We start from the raw sequence: 20633 nt of genomic DNA on the forward strand, positions 1-20633 counted from the left end.
CGGGACAACCCTGGCCTCCTGTCTCACAGTCACAAGGGGCCCTCAGCCCTCACGATGGCTTTGCTGAGTTACAGGACACTGCCAGGTTGTCCTCTGCCTACGGGAACAGTGAAGTCAGCACCCTGCCACCAATCCAAGGGTGCAACACGAGTTACACTGAGCTTCATTCTGGTTAGGGTCCTAAATCCCCATATGACACAGCAGTGTGGCCCAAAATGGCCATATGCAAATGAGAGACCTAGTAACACAAACTTTTAAACTAAGTATAACTGAGTCTTTTATCACCAACCAGGGACAAAAAAAAACAGTACGAAAAAGCCAACAAATATGAGTTAGAACTGTGCTTAAAAAACAACAAACACACCGTTAATAGAGACAATAAAAACTACCAACACTGATATAAGCCAAAATCTAGAGAATCCCTTTAGTGATGGGCATTCTCTGACTGTCAACAAAAATGGTAATATCCTGAGTTTTATCAGTACTTTCTTAAATAATTTAGGGGACATATAAGCATACAAATGAAAAAAACAGAAGCAGTGGTACAAAAAGTCTGGAAGAACAGCCACTTGAAAAGTCACAAAAACAATACAAAAAAAGATGCATTTAAGTGAAATAAATTAAAGGTCAAAACCTTACACTTCCGAGGTTTTTTTACACTCATTTTGGGAGATGGCATGGAGTAAATGATACATTTTTCTAATCACCAACTGGTTAAGATCAAATACCAAAATCATCCTTGAGAAAAAATATTTGCCTTTAGAAAAAATATTTGCCTTTAGAAGAAATATTTGCCTTTAGAAATCATGGCCCCATGATAGTTATGTTGAACACCGTGGAAACAATCTGCTGAATTAATATTCCAAATCCTTATCAGTAGCTTGTCTAGTCAAACTGTTAAGACATTTTGTTTACTGACTTAGCTGAGATATGGTATTGAAAAATGCTTACTTTACTGGCATCTGCAGAAACTAAAATTTTGGTATGCGAGTTTATCTAAACTACTGAGATTTTTTCAGGAAACAAAATAATGCCAATCCAATAACCCAAATGTACCCCAAAAGTTTAATTCTAATAGGCTATATTTTTATAAAAAACAAAAAACAAAATCTATTTGCTCCCAAAATGTTATTTGTGTCTTTAAGCCAACTGGCCGCATATGCCTTTAAAATGCAATGGATCTCTTTACTTAACCAGGCATCACTATTAAAAATCACCTTGTAATTGTTGGGGAAAATAGTACTCATATGCTAAAATAGGTGTTATGTCATATATAAAATCATTCCATATAACAAAGCAATTAGTTTCTATTGCCCTAAGGTGATATAAAGTTTTTAATACATAGTTTAGGAAAAAAATCACAAATATGTTAATATAGATGGCATTCAACTTTTCTTAATCCGATTAACCATCTCCATTAAAAACCAGGAACCTTCTGCACAACCTGCCAGCTTCCCATTTCTTTGGTCCACCTAAAAAAGAAGCATTTTTTGGGAAGTCAAGATTGATCAAGAACATCAAGGTCCACGATATTTTTTTTTACCATATACCTTAAAAATGTTTGTTTTTTGATCCCCACGAAAAAAAATCATTTAAAAACATATATGCAAATTACACAGCTAACATTTTTAGCTAATCGACTCTTCAGTGCTGATTCCAGAAAACATTTTTCAGTGGATCTTTAAATAATGGAACAAGACAATGTTCAGCCATTAATATGGCTGAAGAAGTCACACCTTTAAGGTTCAAGCCACAGGTCCTGAAGTTTGGAAACGGTGAGGTCTACTGTTCTGCATTATCAGAACTTATTCTCATATTTTCAGTGCTCATGGGTTGCATGTTGTCTGCAAGGTTGTGTGCATGCTCAAGAAACAAATCTTTAAGTACATGTAATTCCTTTGTCAGCAATTAGTTTTTGCTTCCAACCATTCATCTTCTTTCAGCTAATTTACTTTCTTTAGCATCCTGTGCTTTCTGCTTGCTTTTCAACTGGCTCTTTCTCACAGCCATGTTGTTCCTCTGTCTCCGTTGACGATACTCATTACTGTTTCTTTCCATCCACGGATGAACTCTTTTTGCTCGGCTTGCTTGGAGGCACAGCTTTGTCTCCTCCGCCAGGGCAAGTGGGCACCAGCTGAGGAACCTGCTGTAAGCCTCTGCCATGTGCCTGAGAATGGGTAACACTTATTCCGTTCACTGCCAAAGTGCTGGGTTGCTGTGATATCTTGCTCATTTGGGCACTCTCCCTTGCCAACACAGAACAGGTAGAAATGAGAGCAAGGCGATCAATGGTTTCCACACTAAATTGCCAAGAAATCGTCACCCTGTACCACGTGCTGTTTAATTCCCCAGGGATGAAGCACCTCCCCAAGATCAGAAAGTCTTCCTGAGAGTCATGATGTGCTCCTGCGCCTCCAGCCCGGCCGCCGCCACCCCACCCCGCCCCACCCCCGGCTCCGCAGCCAGCGGCCCCGCGCAGCGCCGCCCAACGCGACTGGGGCCTTGGGCTTCGCAGCCCGCGCGTCAGCCTGGAGGAGCGGCGGTTACGAACCCGCAGCTTCCGCCCGTCCCTGCCGCCACGGTCCCCGGCTTCCTCCTCGAGCCTTTACTCTTAACTTCCACATTATAGTTACTGATAATAGAGACAAGAAAATATGAAGCCGGACTTTCTAGAACTGAGACTCATTTCATTCATTTATTCATTTGTTCCAGTTCTTGAGATGCCATGCCCTTTTGAGGGATGAACTGTGATATTGCCCTTGAACCAGAAAATGAATGAGTCCGCCAGTGTAGTGAGTGCCATAATAAGGGTTATGAGACTACAGGCATGGGCACCTGTGTTAGCCTGCTGATGGAGACGGCTTCCTAGATGAGATGGGAGTGTAAGCCTTTAGGGACAAGAAAGAGAGAAGACGATAAAAATGTGAGTGCAAAATGTGAATGCACATGACACGCATGAGAGAGCATGGAACCTAGGGGAACCTTGCATTATCTCAGACTGCTGGGTAAGCCCACATGGTGGAAGACAAGGCAGGAGAGGTGATCTTATGCTCTATATAACTCGGTTGCTTACAGATGAGCATAAAACATTTTTGCTCTTTACCCCAAAATATCAAATGCAGCAAAAAAAGAAGAAATCTTGTCTAGTTCAGAACCCTTTGAAAACCCTGAAACAAAAGCTTTGGTTCATGCTAGGGATATGCAGATTGCACATATATTAGAAAAAAAATCCAGCCATTGACAAATATTTGAAGACTTCTGTGAGTAAATAAGCTTCTAGAGAAAATAATATTAGCCAAGACACTTTAGGTGTGCTTGTCCATATCCTCATTCTCAGAGAACTTCAGGGTCACCCACACTGCCCTCCAGTTCCTGTCTTAGACTCAGCTGCCCTTCTATCCTTGGTTTCCATGAAATACCCACATCCTTATAACAAATTCCCCTGTTTTTATTTATTCCAGCTGTTCTAGTTTGCTAATGCTGCCAGAATGCAAAACACCAGAAATGGATTGGCTTTTATAAAAGGGGGTTTATTTGGTTACACAGTTACAGTCGTAAGGCCATAAAGTGTCCATCAACAAAGGGTACCTTCACTGGAGAAAGGCCATTGGCATCTGGAAAACCTGTTAGCTGGGAAGGCATGTGGCTGGCATCTGCTTGCTCCCAGGTGGCGTTTCAAAATGGTGTTCTCCAAAATGTCTGCATCAGCTTCCAACAGCAGTCTTCAGAACATCTGTCTCAGCTCCAGCTAGCTATGAGCTCCTTCTGTCTGAGCTTATATGGTGCTCCAGTAAACTAAACAAGGCCCACACTGAGTGAGTGGGGCCACACCTCCATGGAAATTATCTAATCAGAGTTATCACCTACAGTTGGGTGGGTCACATCTCCATGGACACTGAACGAAGAGGTTCCTACCCGATCCACACTAATGCATCTGCCCCCACAAGAATGCATTAAAGAATATGGCTTTTTCTGGGGAACATAAATATACAAACCAGCACACCAGCTAAGATGATTTCTTCTACTCACAAAGAATCTTGATTAATCCAATTATTTAAAACTCAAATCTTGTGATGCCAAGACTGCTCATACCTAAAACCATGTGGCCAGCCTGACTGTCCAGTTCAATGATATGTAGGACTTGAGTCCCCAATAGTGAAACAAGTGGAGTTTACAGGCTGGTTGTAAACCTGCTCATGAGCCGAGTCATTTTAATCTGCTACCTAGGGGGAAATATGTGAACAAACAAATCCCCCAAAAACCCTAAGATAATATTTAGTCAAGAAAATAATTTCGTCAAATACAACCAATTTGAACCAAGGGCAGCAGTAAGGACCATATTATTCACCTGCTTGGATAAAGACTTTGTAAGGAAGCAAAGGTTAAGGAGAGAACTAATAATCTTGGGGTTTCTTCTCTCCTGAATTCCATGGCGTTCTTTCCAACCAACCCTACCCCCTATCCCAATTCCAAGCTCCTACCCACACCCTGACATACAGAGACTAACATAAAAAGTTTCATTTATCCAGGACTTCTCTCAATCCTTTAAAATTTGTATATTGTTGATAGCTATCATTAGCACTAATCAGAATGTATATAAAACTTGACTTTTTTTGTTGTAATTCTCCAACATTTAATATTTACTCCCTTATTAACAGTCAAAACTTGTGTACAAAGCACTTTCAAATATTTCATTTGATTCTCACAACAACCTGTCAAGCAAATAAACAGATAAAAGAAATCAAGACTCAAATTTTGCCCAAGATAACTTGACCAATAGAATGCAGAGATGGGACTAAGTCCTTAAGCCCACCTCTTGAGTTTTTAACACCACAATACTCAGTACATTGCAATCTTATAGTTCTACTCTGGGCATTAAAGAACGCCTTTAACATAATCCAAGAGAGATGAATTTGGAATCCTTTTGTCTTTAAAAACTTTATTGAGCACCTTACTATACATATGCTTTTGCTAGCTACTGTAGAAATTTTAAAAATAAATAAAATGGGGTTCTGGTCTTTAAGATTACATACTAATCTGTTCGCTTTCATTAAAAAGTTCCACTAAAAATTAGGGAAAACTTACAGTCAAGTGAAGAGAAATTAACAAAACACACCAAGTACCAGCCCCTGTTTTGTTTTTTTTGTTTTTTTTTTCTAAGTTCACTCTTATCTTTTTTTTTTTTTTAATCATCATTTTATTGGGATATATTCACATACCACGCAGTCATACAAAACAAATCGTACTTTCGATTGTTTACAGTACCATTACATAGTTGTACATTCATCACCTAAATCAATCCCTGACACCTTCATTAGCACACACACAAAAATAACAAGAATAATAATTAGAGTGAAAAAGAGCAATTGAAGTAAAAAAGAACACTGGGTACCTTTGTCTGTTTGTTTCCTTCCCCTATTTCTACTCATCCATCCATAAACTAGACAAAGTGGAGTGTGGTCCTTATGGCTTTCCCAATCCCATTGTCACCCCTCATAAGCTACATTTTTATACAACTGTCTTCGAGATTCATGGGTTCTGGGTTGTAGTTTGATAGTTTCAGGTATCCACCACCAGCTACCCCAATTCTTTAGAACCTAAAAAGGGTTGTCTAAAGTGTGCGTAACAGTGCCCACCAGAGTGACCTCTCGGCTTGTTTTGGAATCTCTCTGCCACTGAAGCTTATTTCATTTCCTTTCACATCCCCCTTTTGGTCAAGAAGATGTTCTCCGTCCCACGATGCACCAGCCCCTGTTTTAAGATCAACACCACCCACCCCAATCTGGGCAAGACACCCCTCCTAATGGGAGGCTACTGGGAACCTTTATTCCATTTTATTGTAATTGTTTTATTATCTGTTTTTCTGACTTGAGTTTTATGATCTCATTTCACTTTCACAAAGTAGAATGAAAAAAGTGAATATGACGAATGATAAAATAGATATTATCTCCATTTTACATGAGGAAGCTGAGGCTCAAACTCAAGAACTTGCCCAAAGTAACACAGGTTTTGATGGAGCCAAGATTTAAAACTCATCTAGCTGTAAATGCTCACCTTATTATACCACACTGCTTCCAGCCCACAATAAAACATTGCTAATCCCATTATTTCAGCTCACTGTGATTTAGGTGTAATAGCTCAATTAATTTGGCTCTATGTTCTTAAATTTTAGGATTATTATATCACTTAAATACATAAAATCTGTCTATAATACTTTGCAAATATGAAGTTGCATACATGGACACACCAGAAACATATCACGCTCTCTTTTCAGTCCATCATTGTAACTGCCTAAGTACTAGGTATTGTTAATTTTTTGCCAAACTAATGAAATTTTAAAAAGAAATGATCAAATAACCAAAATACATTTATTTATGATATATTTAAATATACAGCATGGAATCATTTCTGTTAAGTATTACACACTTATCATAGAAGTCCAAAATTTACTTAGAACACGAATTCCTTGTATTTATAAAACACTTTTAAACTTCTCTCTTCACTGCTCCTTTGAGCCTTCTCATTACTGGAGAATTCGGTTGGGCCAATTACTCCCCCTTACTGCTGAAGCTGAAGGTAAGGAGAAGACAAACAAGGTAGTTGGTACGTTTGAGGTATGGGGCAATACTGGGACTAGAAATCATACCCTGTTCGTATCTGCTTGCCATCACTGGTTACCTACAACAAATTATTTCACCTTGGAGGATCCCACTGCCCAGAGCCTCCAACATAAGACACTTACTGTCAACATGAGTCTATTTTCTGGCTGTACAGACAATAGATTTATTTTTCCTTAATGTAGATTACTACCTGAACCCTCTGAGTATATATTGTTTCAGATACAGGCTGAAGTCCCTCTTTATGAGGGACTCTTTTTTTTATTAACATTTTTGTGAGGAAATGGGGAGATTTCAACTCGTTTCATCCAGGATCAGTACAGTGTGGAAACACTTCAGTTTTGCTTTCCACACCTGAATGGTGACTTGAAAAAATGATTCAAAGATTATCTAGGTTGTGTCCAAGACCAAAATATCTTAGAAAATATGATCATTTAGTAAATGCAGTTGTATCATAATAATGCAAGCTGATAATGTGGGAGGAAGTCAAGATCAGAGAGGATATTTTTAGAGTATTTCTCAACACCTTTGTTTTTCTTCAAAGTGCAGATGAGACCATGAATGCCCAAATAATTTCAATATATGGAGCAGTGAACAGGCTTCATATTTAGGATGAAGATGGAAAAAAACCCACACACCTTCGGCAAGGACTTTTTGTGAGGCCATATAATTTTCAGATTCAATACCACAAGCTAGATAGTCATTATCTTTCATAGTCTGTCATTCAAAAAATGTACCTGTAAAAGGGCCAATGTAATGGATGGTTACTTGGGAGACAGTGACATCTTCTGGTAGTTTTATAGACTAAATACATTTATGCCAGATATCCAGCCCCAGAAACCAGCCACTGTTTTAATGAAATGGATTTATCTATTCAATGTACACGTGTTGAGTTGTTAAGTGTGGATTCTTAAATTTCTGAAATGTTCAATAGGCTAAAGTATAAATTATTAGCTAAGATAACATCATAGCTCACTTATTTTGCTCCTTGCCTTGCCGTCATCCCTGCTTCTAACAGAAAATGTTTTAAGCAGCTAATGCTAATTTTCTGGTAATCAAGTTATTTGACCAGACTTCCCTTAATTCAAGCAGTTTTCATATAATCTCAGAACTCAAAAAGACCTTGGTTACCTGTACTAATCTCCTTCCCAATGTGTCCAACTTAATTTGGGAAAAGGTGATTCCAAAGCAATCATTTGATAACAACAAAAACAATTTTTAAAAGGCTCCATGCAAATGAAATAAGCTTCAGTGGCAGAGAGATTCCAAAACGAGCCGAGAGGTCACTCTGGAGGGCACTCTTACGCACACTTTAGACAACCCTTTTTAGGTTCTAAAGAATTGGGGTAGCTGGTGGTGGATACCTGAAACTATCAAACTACAACCCAGAACCCATGAATCTCGAAGACAGTTGTATAAAAATGTAGCTTATGAGGGGTGACAATGGGATTGGGAAAGCCATAAGGACCACACTCCACTTTGTCTAGTTTATGGATGGATGAGTAGAAAAATAGGGGAAGGAAACAAACAGACAAAGGTACCCAGTGTTCTTTTTTACTTCAATTGCTCTTTTTCACTCTAATTATTATTCTTGTTATTTTTGTGTGTGTGCTAATGAAGGTGTCAGGGATTGATTTAGGTGATGAATGTACAACTATGTAATGGTACTGTAAACAATCGAAAGTACGATTTGTTTTGTATGACTGCGTGGTATGTGAATATATCTCAATAAAATGATGATTAAAAAGAAAAAAAAAAAAAAAAAAAAAAGGCTCCATGCAAGGCCAAGCAAGGTCCCTCCTCCTCCAAGCAGCCTTCCCAACTCCCCTAACCTTGGCTGGGCACCTCATATGTAGATAGATCTCTATCACAGTATATGTTGCACTGTTTTGTAATTGCCTGCTTATTTGGTGCTCTTTCTAACTAGAGTGCAAATGCCCTGAGGGCAAGGCCTGTTATCTCTTTTCTGTTTGTGTCCCAAGAACCTCACAGTGCCAAGTCATAACACATTTTCTGAGGAATGAATGTATTCAAATCATTCCAGGTGAAGTATCTGTTCTTCATTCAAGCAGAGGTTATTTTAGAGATCAATGTTCATTCTAAGGGAAGAGGGAATATCTATTGATCACCTACCATGTGTCAGGAGCTTTGCCTAGTGCCTTTCAGACTTTTACGTTATGTAATCCTAATAAACCTATAAAGTATAGTCCCCATTTTATAGCTGGGAAAACTTCTTCTGATCACAAAGCTAGGTGGTGAAAGACACAAGATTCAAATTCATGAGTTCTAAATATTTGTTTATTTATACTCTGCCTTATTCCAAAATGAGACAGTTTCTAAGAATATGGTAGAAAACTTTTTAAAAAGAAAAAATAGGAAGTCAAAGGAGAAAAAAGGATACATTTTAAAATCAAATAAAGCCAGAAAGTAAGTAAAATACCAAACTATGCATACTATTAACTTCCTAAACATTTGCTACAAGTGGACTGCAAATTTGTCTGAATCCCCTGTCAATATGTGACTATTCAGAGACCTTAAAAGATAAAGGCAATAATTTAAGGTTGTCTCTAACAAGTACCTAGAATGCAGATTTCATTGCTGATTAAGGGCAGATCCACATAATTCCTGAAGCTGGGGGTGGGGATGTCATCCCCTTATGAAATTTGAGCAGTCTGGTAAGGATACATGCTTCAGTAAGACACTTTTCCATCTCTTCACACTCACTGTTAGAGATAAGATTTTCTTAAAAACAACACAAGATCAAAAGCATAAATGGATGCTTTAACTTCGACCTGAATTTTTTTTTCCAAACTTCGTCTAGCTCTGAAGTCCACATATCTCTATATGCTTCTGATGTGCCCACAGAAATGCCCTATATTTACTTTTATTTCATCATTGCATTTAGAAAGACTGGAAGGTTTAGGAACATAGACTTGGAAGAGACCTGCATCAATGTTGATTCCTACATCCCAACTCTAGACATTAAGTCTCTATCTCATTTATCTTTATATGAAAGTCAAACACTGGTTTACTAGCATCCTAGGCTACCACACAAATGAACATAACCAAAAAAAAAAAGTGTGTGTGGGGAAGACAAAACTGGAATTGCATCAAATAGGTATATTAAAAGTAGCTAAATCATATTTCCACTATAAGCACATTTCAAAAGAACCTCTAGAAGGAACATTTTAATAGACAATGTATACACAATTCCGTATGGCTTTTGGTAACAACATACATTATATGGCCCCATTTTTAAATGGCTTATTAACAGATTCAGAAATCTACCAGGGGAGGTCCAGACAGGAGACAGAAACCACCACAGATATATGAACAGGAAAATTTTAAGATAGTAAGTATTAAGCTAGTAGAAAATAGTTACGAGTAAAGTATGATGAAGGGGTAAAGAAGCAGCAGATGCAAAAAAAAAAAAAAAAAAAAGCACCTACTATTTCCTACACTTGTAGGCCTGAGAGAAAGTGAAAAATTAAGGAAATAAACAGAGGCCCCCATACCCACAAGACTGACTCAGAATTCTATAAAAAGGGAAGCAGTTTCCACAGGAAAATGCAGCCTGCCAGTGGTGAAGAAACTTGCCAGAGGGCAATGGCCCAGAGTTGGGCCCAGCGTTGCTTGAAGGCGTGGCAAAAGTTGCCTCTGAAGCATTAGTTTTGGAAACCTTTGTTTCAGGTATGTATTTTATATACTGGTTTGCAGTATAAATATATTTCTTACTGAGTGTCACAGCTGGTTTGAAAGGCACTGACATAATCTCTTAAAATCCTATATCCAATTTCTTATGAATTCATTTTTTCTAAAATTATTTCATGACCAGTAAATCACAAAGCATGAAATAACTTAATATGAAAACGTTTATCAAAGCTAAATTTGGAGCTGCTCCAAAGCGGCAGTGAGGTTGGGAGAGTGTGGCCTTTAGCACAGCTGGAGCTCCTCTGCATGGGCTTTGGGCATCCTGCAATGGATAAAAAACGGGAAACCAGAACACAGAAGTGAAGTGTTTTCCTGCTCCTATTGCCTTGCAGTGCCATTCCAGTGCCCTCTACTGATGCTAACATCCTGCCAGCTGGCAAAAGAGAAAGAAAAGTTTAGAGGGTCCAGCTCCATCCAGTATCACAAAGTTGAACAAAGCGTCCATATACTCCTGTGGCATCCAATACAGTAACTACTAGCCAGGTGTGGCTACTGAGTACTTAAAACATGGCTTGTCCGAAATGAGAAGTGCTAAGGATAAAATACACACTGGATTTCAAAGATTTAGTACCAAAAATGTATCAATCTCATTATAAAATTAAAATATATCAGTACTGTTTTATATTAATTACATGTTGAAATGATATTTTGGATATTTTAAGTTAAATATATTTTAAAAATTAATTTCACCTATTTCTTATGAGGCTTGCATTTTTAGTTTGCAACCCAGGCAGTAAAAACCTGAATGGATGGAGTTCTTCGGATGCTTTGAGAGAAAAATGCTCTAATATAAAACAAGCTCCCATTTGGCTTCCCAAATTTCACGTCCAGGCCCTGCAAGCACTGCTAACCTGGGTTCCACAGCTCTCTTCGTCCACAATGCAGAAAGCAGCCCAAAGGCTGATTTTGACTGTATACATTTCTGCTCTGTCATTTTCCTTACCTTGCCTCCTTCAACACCATTTTTTTCCATTATAAATACATTTATGGTACACAATAAGTACTAAACAATTACTTGCTACATAAAACAAAAGCACCTCCAGAATTCATAAAATAAGGGTTGCAATTTGGTAAAGAGCACTGGGCAGATTAGAACACCTAGTAGCTTCTATTCCTGGCTCTGACCTTGTATTGCCCCTGGGCTAAGCCATGTAAGGTCTCTGACCCTTTTTCTATATCTGCTTGTAGAGAAACAGGGCTGAATTATTTCAGTTCTATTCAAAATAAGACATGAAATCCTTTATGGATTGTAACTAGCTTTCCCCCCACGCCCCACCCTAACAGGATAGAATAAGAAAGATCAGAATACATTAGGTTTAGTAAAGCCATTATTTTTGGAAACTTTTGTTTCAGACATAGAATTTATACATTGGTTTGCAGTGTAAAATGTATTTCTTACTGAATGTCACAGTAAGTTTGCAAGTCACTGACATAGATAAGCTCTTAAAATCGTATATAGTTTAAATACTTTTAGATATGTTTTGTTCTAAAATTATTTCAAGACCAGTAAATCACAAAGCATGAAATCACAACTTAATATGAAAAGTTTTAACAAAGCTAAAATTTATTTGGTGTATACTCTGTGCTTGCTATCAGCTATTTTCACACATACTTTTTTCTTCAATATGTAAAAGCTACCATGTGCAGTACTTTACAGATTTAAAAAAACACACACACACACTACTTTAACTTATTCAGATGAAAAGACTATATGCATTCCAAAAAACAAATAAAACAAATAAACAAACAAAAAACCAGTTAACTACATAGTCTACTTCCATTTCCTTCTATACACCATATATATCATACACTTCATTTAACATTAGGAGAAAATATAACCAATTGAAATGAAAGGGAATGTTTGTTGTAATTTTTGTCTACAGGTGCTTTTTTAATCTACCAATTTCTATCCAAGCCCTAGGGAACTGAATGATCTCAATATCTGACTAATTTTAAGGTTATTGAATATTTTGTTCATATAGAAATACTTAAGTCTAAAAACAGCCCAGTCTATCTTTCAGAGGCAATTTCTCAGCAGAAAAAAGCAACTGGTTCTAATTCAATTGATGGACATTATTTAAGTAAAATGGCTTTAAGAAGGGAGGAAAAAAGTGTAGGAAAAATATTGTAAAAATGCAGCGCCATTACCACAATTGAAAGAGCAAATTTCAAGATGTGAAAATCACCTAAGAATTACATATTATACCTTTTCAAATTTTTACATTCAGAAGTTCAGATTACACAAGTTTTATATTATGTTTTCCCTCTAATTAGGAGTTCAAGTTATTTATTAAAATGAAGTATTTTACAAAATTAAAAAACAATTCCCCCAATAAACAGTAACTACCAAATTGTTACAAAGAACAATTCAACATGAAGCAATTTTATTCCATATATAAATTGCTTTTCAAAAGAAGTATTGTGTTACAAGTAAGACAGATAATATAGTCAAGTTGTGAATGTATTTGGCAGAAACATTTTGATTTGCCTAATGTTTTTCATTTCTTGCATAAATTTCTTAAGCATTCCTATCAGTTCTTTTTCTAAAACCATGTAACAAAGTACAGCTCATACAGAAACCAGATGTGAAAGGTGACATTTTATTGTTTAGAGCTCCTCTTGCTGAATGCTGGCCAGCAATAATACCACCATCAAGTTACATTTTATAATTAAAGTATCAGGTACTGTATATTCGATATTGAGTGTGTGTGTACATAATGAATATTCATATTCAATGAATGAACTTAAGACCAGCACACTAAACTTCATATAATTTATTTTTAATGAATGCTGGTTCCAGATAATTTAAAAAACACAAACTCTATGGCAGCAACTATAATACACACATAGTTCTTTGAAAGATAGTTTTAAAGTTATCATATAATAATGGAATATAATTTAACAAAATTCAGATGACATTGTAGCATAAAACTTTGTGGTTGAATAAGCAGAAAATTAAAGAAAAATATAATCAGAGATAGGCTTTGAAACTTAAAGCATATTTTCTATTAGAACAATTTATTCTTTCCTCCCTAAAAATGGCTAACTATGGACATTAAAATGTTAGAATGAAAGGTTCCTGAAATTCCTAGAAAAGAAAGAATGAAGCTTCTGTAGCAGTAACTGATGAGGTCAGACTTATCAGGCAAGCTGAAAATGAATCTGGTGACAGCCAGAGGATACACTGCTCATTTTTAGAGAAGTATAGTACATTTGAAACAATACAGCAGACATCTCAAAAGTTTACTCATTAAATATAATTTAATTCTTACAAATCTCCTTTTGAAAATGCAATTCATATACACTGCAACATCAGACGTTTGAATTCAAAATGAAATATGAAGGCAGTAGTCAGGGAAATAATATCAGAGTGCTTTGTCAAGTATCTGTACAAATCAGGACGTACCTCTTCTGCCTGTGATACAGGAGAAAAAAAGTGATTCTAAATATATCCAAGTAAATACAGAAAAATACATTACTATTTGAGGCAGGCCATGCTAAAATATAGTTTACAATGATTAGTTTGCATTTAAGATGGTTAGTAATGCTTTTAGTTTGAACCAATGAAACCAAGGTAAGTTAAATTTTGCAGTATTTGATCTGTCTTTTGTACTAATCAATAGCTTATCTGAGAAATAAGATTGGGAAAAGCAAATGATCTGATCCTTTTCTTTATGATTATCATTTTCTCAGTCATACTAATTCAAACAAATCAATACAGCATTACTATTTTTCACACATTAAAATGTAGGTAATGACTTGTGAAGGCAGACAATGTACCGTGTAGTACTTAATAGATGAAACTTGCAATTACCATCAACTCTTCTTTTTAATAACACCAAGATTTACAAGCCAAAATAAACATCTGATTAAAAAATTCTGCTTTTCAAGATATTCAGTTGTCCTTGTTATCCTCTGAGAGTGGTTAGGGTTGGATCTTTAAAAACCTGAAGAGGAATTGGTAAGAGGAAAAAAAAATCCTCAATGCTTTAAAAAACTCAACTGTTTAGGAGTCCATACAACTACTATGCTGGCGTGGAAACAGGTGTTTTCTGTCATAGATCCATTCAAATTTCCAGAGAAATAGTTCCTCCAAGCCAACTACATCAAGATGTAAATCAGCTCACCCATGATTAAAACTGAAGTAAACCTTCAAAAATAGGAGCAAGACATCTCACCCAAAAAGATCTTTTAAATCATTGCTAGCTGAACTACTACTGGTCATAGTTGTTGGTGGCTGTGCAAAATTCTGTGGGTTAAAGAAAGGATTACCCTGAATACCAAAGGCAGATTGTCCTATCATATTCATCTGTGTTCCCATTACTGAACTGCCCATACCTGTAGACCCTTGAGGAGGTACAAACTGATTAAGCCACTGATTTGGTTTTTGTTGCGATAACTGGTTCATGCTAACTTTGGGTTTCTGAGGGCCAAACAGATTATTAAGGGCAGACATATCTGTGGGTCTTTGTTGGGCCTGCTTTGCACCAGCAGGAGAAGCACTCAAAGCATTGAAGTTTGGCAAAGTAGAAGGTGTCCCCATCGTCATCTTGGTCACTCCAGGTGTGCTTGGACTACTGAAGAAGTTCTGGTTTGTATTAACTGGCATATTGAATCCTGAAGTCTGAAAGCCCATGTTGGCATTTAAGCCATTCGTCAAATTTCTCTTTGTATTATCAATTGGTGTAGAAAACATCATGCCAAGGCCCGTGGAAGGAACAGAAGTGAAGGTACTTGAAGAAGAAATTTTAGGGTTACTAACAGAAAAGCTGGTCAAAGATGACATATTATCCATCAATGTGTCTGTCAAGTCCTTAGTCTGCAAAATATGAGGGAATTACATTATCTCTAAGAAATCCAAATTGTTTTATTCTTAAAAAATTGAAAGATGAAATTCTAAAGGACAAATTAAAATTATGCTCAACATTTTACACCAAGAATTGGCAAACCATGGCCTGCAGGCCAAATCCAGACCACCATTTGTTTTTGTATGGTTTTTACAGATGAACATATGCAATCACTTTGATAAAAAAGAACAGTAGCTTTGAACTCCAATTAAGCAAATGTTATCTCCCCTCCCAAAATAATTGCATTCTTATTAGATCTGTATTAGAAAAAGTTACACTCTATTATTTTTTATGCAATTTTACTGAAATATATTCACATACCATACAATCTCTATTATTTTTATATTTTGAATTTCATCCAAAAATTCGTGGAAATGTGTTGTCTCTATTCTTATGTAAGTACCTACAAAATATTCGCCCTTTTGCCTTTTGGCCTGCAAAGACTTTTTTTCCCAGAGGAAGAATTTTAGTGATTAAGAAGTAACAGAAATAAATACTGGTTGTAACAGAAATAAATACTGGTCAGGTCATGTAGGTAAATCTTCCTAAATCAAGTTACAAACAAACAAACAAAATTACTTTTAGCTCAAGCCTACCTTTCTCTTTAAGAGTAGTATGCTTAAAATTATGCAAAAGAAATGAAATCTGACCTGTTTGACTGGAGCAGCAGGCGTGTGCACTTGGGGTTTAAGAGGCTGCTGGCTTTTCAACTTCTGTGCCTGCTCTTGTTCTTTTGCTAATTTTTGTTTTTCTTCAAGTGTAAGTGACCCCTTAAAACAAAACAAAACAAACAGAAAACAACTAGCAACTACATAATTCCATTTGTAAGGCAAAATATTTCTTTTTTTGCTCAGCTACACCTTGGTACATTTGGCAATGCTTATTTGATACTTAACTAAATAGCAAACTACTCCTGTACTGGTGATTGTCACAGGCAAGTTAAATTTTGAATTATTACTAGATTTAACTTAAGGTAGCAATTCACAGATCAGTGCTTAAAATGTTATTTCCAGTATGGTAACAATTATAATTTAAAACCATTCATTAGAACCATTTTTCCAGATGAGAATATGATTAAGTGAATTCATTCTATAAAATTGGGAGATCTTACTCAACTCCAATCTCTTTCACTCAAAAAAATATTTTTAAAGCTCATCAAAAAGCTAAGGAAGAACTAAATAGGTTCTTTCACTCCTAATGTCGCATTAGCTTTGACCTTTGTCTTTTCTTTGATCAGCCTTGCTAAACTATACATTCATAGCATGTTCTTTTACAATTTTGTAAACCACAATGTCCAGCAGTCCCTTTGCTTTGTACATATAGGTCCTCATATTTGTTGAAAGAATAAAAGAAAATCACCCTCAGAATCCCAAAACTGTTTAAGAATTTTTTTTATATTGGATGCTAACCAAAATTTCAATAGTAAAGTACTATTATATAGTTTATTATTCAAAATTGAATGGAAAGGTAAGAATCTTAATAATGAACAGAAAATAAAAAATGTATCCAGATTTTTTATTATCAGTTTGTTAGATGGAATCAAATCCATTCTGAAAATCTTCTTTAAAACATTGCTGGTCCACCACTAATAAGTCATCTCAATATTATGTATTATGATAGTATAAACCAAGGGTACACAATCATTTCTGTGGTATTCATGTCAAAAATTGCAAAACCTTAATCTAATCATGAGAAAATACAGCAAACCCAAATTGAGGGTCATTCTACAAAATAACTAACCAGTACTCTTCAATAGTGATAAGGTTTTGGGTTCAACCAAAAAGAATGGAAAACATTTGGAACCGAAACTTTAGGAATGTAGTAAGCAGGGAAGAAACTGAAATATGGAACAGCCATAATCAAGCAGAGCCCAAGGTAGATGGACAGCACAAGTCTTCAGTGAAAGTCACCAACACAGCAGTAGAATCAGAGAAGAGAGACAATGGGGTTTACCATAGGGTATGACTGGCAAAGTCAGCAGAAAGAACAAAGGAGTCAGGCAATCTAGAAATGCTGCCATGTGGGCGGTTCAGGAATAAAATAAGATAAAAATATTGAGCATGTTTCTTCTCAACATGGGTCAGGTCATGTTCCACTATTGTTAAATTTCATAAAGATAATTACAGAATGTTTCCTGTTAAGATGCTAAACAATTTTCCTAGCAAAAAAAAAAAAATCTGTGGTCTATGGAAAGTCCTATAATATAAATAAGAATACTAAAAGAACAAAAAGGAAACTTACTCTTTTAAGTTTATTCTGTAATCCATCCTCTTTATTATCTGGTTCACTACCAGTGAGAAGGTCTGCTCCAATGTTGTTAAAGACCTTGTCAATCTGCTAAAATAGAAAAAAGTCAACTGTTTAGATAGACTTCAATAAAAATGTGATTTTACTGCTTAATGATTAAAAGTCACAAATAAAGCACACTGTCAAGTATTTCCTTCAAAAATTAAAATGATCTAAATTCTCTGTTACCTGATTCCCAACATTTGTAACTTTTGTCTCTTCAGAAGTATTCATCTGACTTCCTATGTCCAAAGATCTGCAGGAGAAAATTGAATTATAACAAAATAAGCAATAAAAAGAAATGTATGCTTTTAAAATATTCATACCCAAAACACTTTAGACATGTGGAATTTGTTAGAACCTAAACAAACTGTGGTTTCATTCTTTAAGGAGAGTCATAACTTTTCCATCATTTTCTACTATTAATGTCTGCTTGCCCAAAAAATTAGCATTTGTATGTAAATCTTTTTTAACATTCTGAGATTTCATTACTATGCCATAAAACCAGACAAGCGTGATTCTTGCCTTTGAAGAGCTTAAAATCTCACTGAAAGATATGATATGGGGACCTTAATGTGATTAAGTTTCAAAATCTTTGATACTAATAATAAATGCTATAATTACTGTCAGATCTATGCCTTGAAAGTTAGGTAGGATTTAGATAGGCAGAAGAAAATGAGAAGGTTCAATTCCCTTCAAGTATAAATACTAGATTTATTTAAAATGTTTCTATTTGTTTTAAATTTTTAAAATAATTTTCAGGGTATCTATGTTAATATAGTCAATCCATCAAACATCACATACTTACATGCCAAAGTACACTTAGAACACACAAAGGGCTATTTTACCTCATTCTACACCATCTGTGTGTTTACCTCCATATGCCTTCTTCCACTAGGGCAAAAGCTAAAGAGTTTCTACTTGGGGACTTTTCTCATGATTGATACTAATTTATTGATTTTCAGATATCTTTTGGTTCAGAAAAACTAACAAGCATCCTGCCATGTTCTTTTTGCTTTGAGGCAAAGAATATAGTGGAGCTTTGATTTTAATTAACTGGCATTCTCTAGTGAATACATTTCCACCTTTCCCTCCTCTTTGAATACTAGTGTTTTGCAAATAATTTAGAAGATTCTCCCTAAAAATATAAAGAGGCAGGTGATGTTGTACTACATAGAAAATGAATGCTCTATAGATGTTTCTGGGATTAGAGAAAAGAAAAAGGGAGAAATCAAAACAAGAAGGCTTCAAACATTTGAAAACCATTTATAAGTGCTACTCATGGTGATTAGCAACCTGAATTTAAAATGCCAGTGACTAATGCTGACAAGGGAATTTCTCAGAAATACACTTTTCTTTATGTAGAGAAAATGTTAAGATTATGTCATATTATACTTTTGAACCCAGAAATATCACTAGATTTTCAACAACATCCTATTTGAACTCAATTCAACTTACTAATATGTTGGAAGAATAAATGTTTTACATATACTCAAATTAAAAGCCAGCAATTTTTCTATTCCATATTCAAGAAAATCAACCACAAGATAACTTTACTCTCACTCCTGGCTTATTAACAACCTACTTACTTCTGCTGTTCTTGCATTATATGAAGTTGCTCCAGTTTAGTCTTATGTTCAGTCTCCAATCTATTCAGCATCTCTTTAATGACGGAGATGAAAGAATTAAACTGGTATAATAAGAAATTGATATGGTTATAATGTTTCAAGTTAGCAGCAAATGTAATCAGTTAAGATAATGCAACAAGTTAATAATATTCTCCATTTTTACCAGAATAGGAACCACACAATCATAATGTGGATGATACAACAAGGAGAGTATCTTTATTTAAGCCCAGTATAACACAGCAAGCAATTTTACAGTATTTATATATGGTGGTGATATGATAGGTGATGAGGCTCTTAGGTTTCAGACAACATGTCTTAATGAGTTTTAGGTCTCAAAGAGTTTTATGTACCAAGTTGTCTAGTAGCTACTATTTCAGGCATCCTTTATAAGTCCTCCCCACCCCCAGCAGTTATTACATATTGATTTTCCTAGGGTAATCCAAAATTGACTATTTGTGCATATCTGGAAATAATCTTCAATGCATAGAAAACTTCTGCTTATTCAGGCTGTTATAAAAATAACACATTTTGGCTGAAATAAATCTTTTCTGACAAGTCAGTAGAAACAGTAAACGTACATAACCCAACTTTCAAATAATTAAATTTTTTAAAGTATACTTAACACTATGTCTTAATATAATTTAAGCTTTGGTTAAAATTTGGTTAAATGAAGATGATTCTTATGGTACTTCAGGATTATCATAAACAATGACAATATTTGTATAACAAACATTTGAATAACACCATGTATTTCAGGAAGAATCTAGAAACTGCTTTCCTTCCTTCTCCAATCTTGTAAGTACATCTCTGTGCTGGGTGTTCATACATACACTATTGTATTAATCCTCAGGTTTGGTAATATTTCTATTTTAAAAATTAGTATTTCTATTTTACAAATGAGGAAAGTCAGGCTTAGCAAGAGATAAAGTTAACTTACTCAGAGATATTAAATAACATAATTAAATTGCAGATGTAGAATTCATACTAAGCCCATCTCCAAAGCTTGTACTCTTTTCTCCTTCATAAAACTGCCCGTCACCATGCTTATTCTTTGTCTTATCATGAGAGTACAAAAGGTATATTTCCTTAGCAGTTTACTATGACTCACTTTCTGATTAGTTTTGCATATTTTTTTAACTTTTTATTGAAGTATAATATACTAGTGAAAAAGTATATACAAAAGTGCACACTTCAAAAAGTTCACAAACTGAATCAGAATGTTACCAGCACCTTAGATGCCTCCTTGTTCTCCCTTACAAGTCACTACCAACCCCAAACCCCCATGGGTAAAAAGTACTATCTTTTTTGACTGTTTGTACTTTATATAAATGTAATCTTTCAGATCTTCTGTGTCTGGCTTATTCTGCTCAACATTATCATCCTCATATCCATGTGGTTCTTCCTAATTTTCATGTGTTCTGGGTTGTAGTTTGATAGTTTCAGGTATCCATCACCAGCTACCCCAATTCTTTAGAACCTAAAAAGGGTTGTCTAAAGTGTGCGTAAGAGTGCCCACCAGAGTGATCTCTCGGCTCGTTTTGGAA

The 20633-nt window shown here is 35.6% G+C and overlaps 1 protein-coding gene and 1 pseudogene across 4 annotated transcripts in view; both read right to left on the bottom strand.

Moving 5' to 3' along the window:
• Nucleotides 1–1782: 1782 nt before the first annotated feature.
• On the bottom strand, nucleotides 1783–2305 carry LOC119542582 (annotated as a pseudogene).
• A 9560-nt stretch (nucleotides 2306–11865) lies between these two features.
• The window catches only part of SCYL2 (SCY1 like pseudokinase 2), a 119674-nt gene continuing 110906 nt past the window's right edge, over nucleotides 11866–20633 (bottom strand). For 2 of the 4 annotated variants that reach the window (XM_037845763.1, XM_037845761.1), the window contains 5 exons: nucleotides 19051–19151; nucleotides 17651–17717; nucleotides 17417–17509; nucleotides 15826–15945; nucleotides 11866–15147 (listed from right to left, as the gene is read on the bottom strand). In XM_037845763.1, the coding sequence (XP_037701691.1) occupies nucleotides 14503–15147; nucleotides 15826–15945; nucleotides 17417–17509; nucleotides 17651–17717; nucleotides 19051–19151 (1026 nt within the window). In that variant the 3' untranslated portion in view covers nucleotides 11866–14502. Of the gene's footprint in view, nucleotides 15148–15825; nucleotides 15946–17416; nucleotides 17513–17650; nucleotides 17718–19050; nucleotides 19152–20633 lie in introns of all 4 variants that reach the window. The other 2 variants (XM_037845762.1, XM_037845760.1) reach the window with 1 other exon arrangement.

Source organism: Choloepus didactylus, chromosome 8 (assembly GCF_015220235.1).
Source record: "Choloepus didactylus isolate mChoDid1 chromosome 8, mChoDid1.pri, whole genome shotgun sequence".
In the NCBI taxonomy this organism is placed as follows: Eukaryota; Metazoa; Chordata; class Mammalia; order Pilosa; family Megalonychidae; genus Choloepus; species Choloepus didactylus.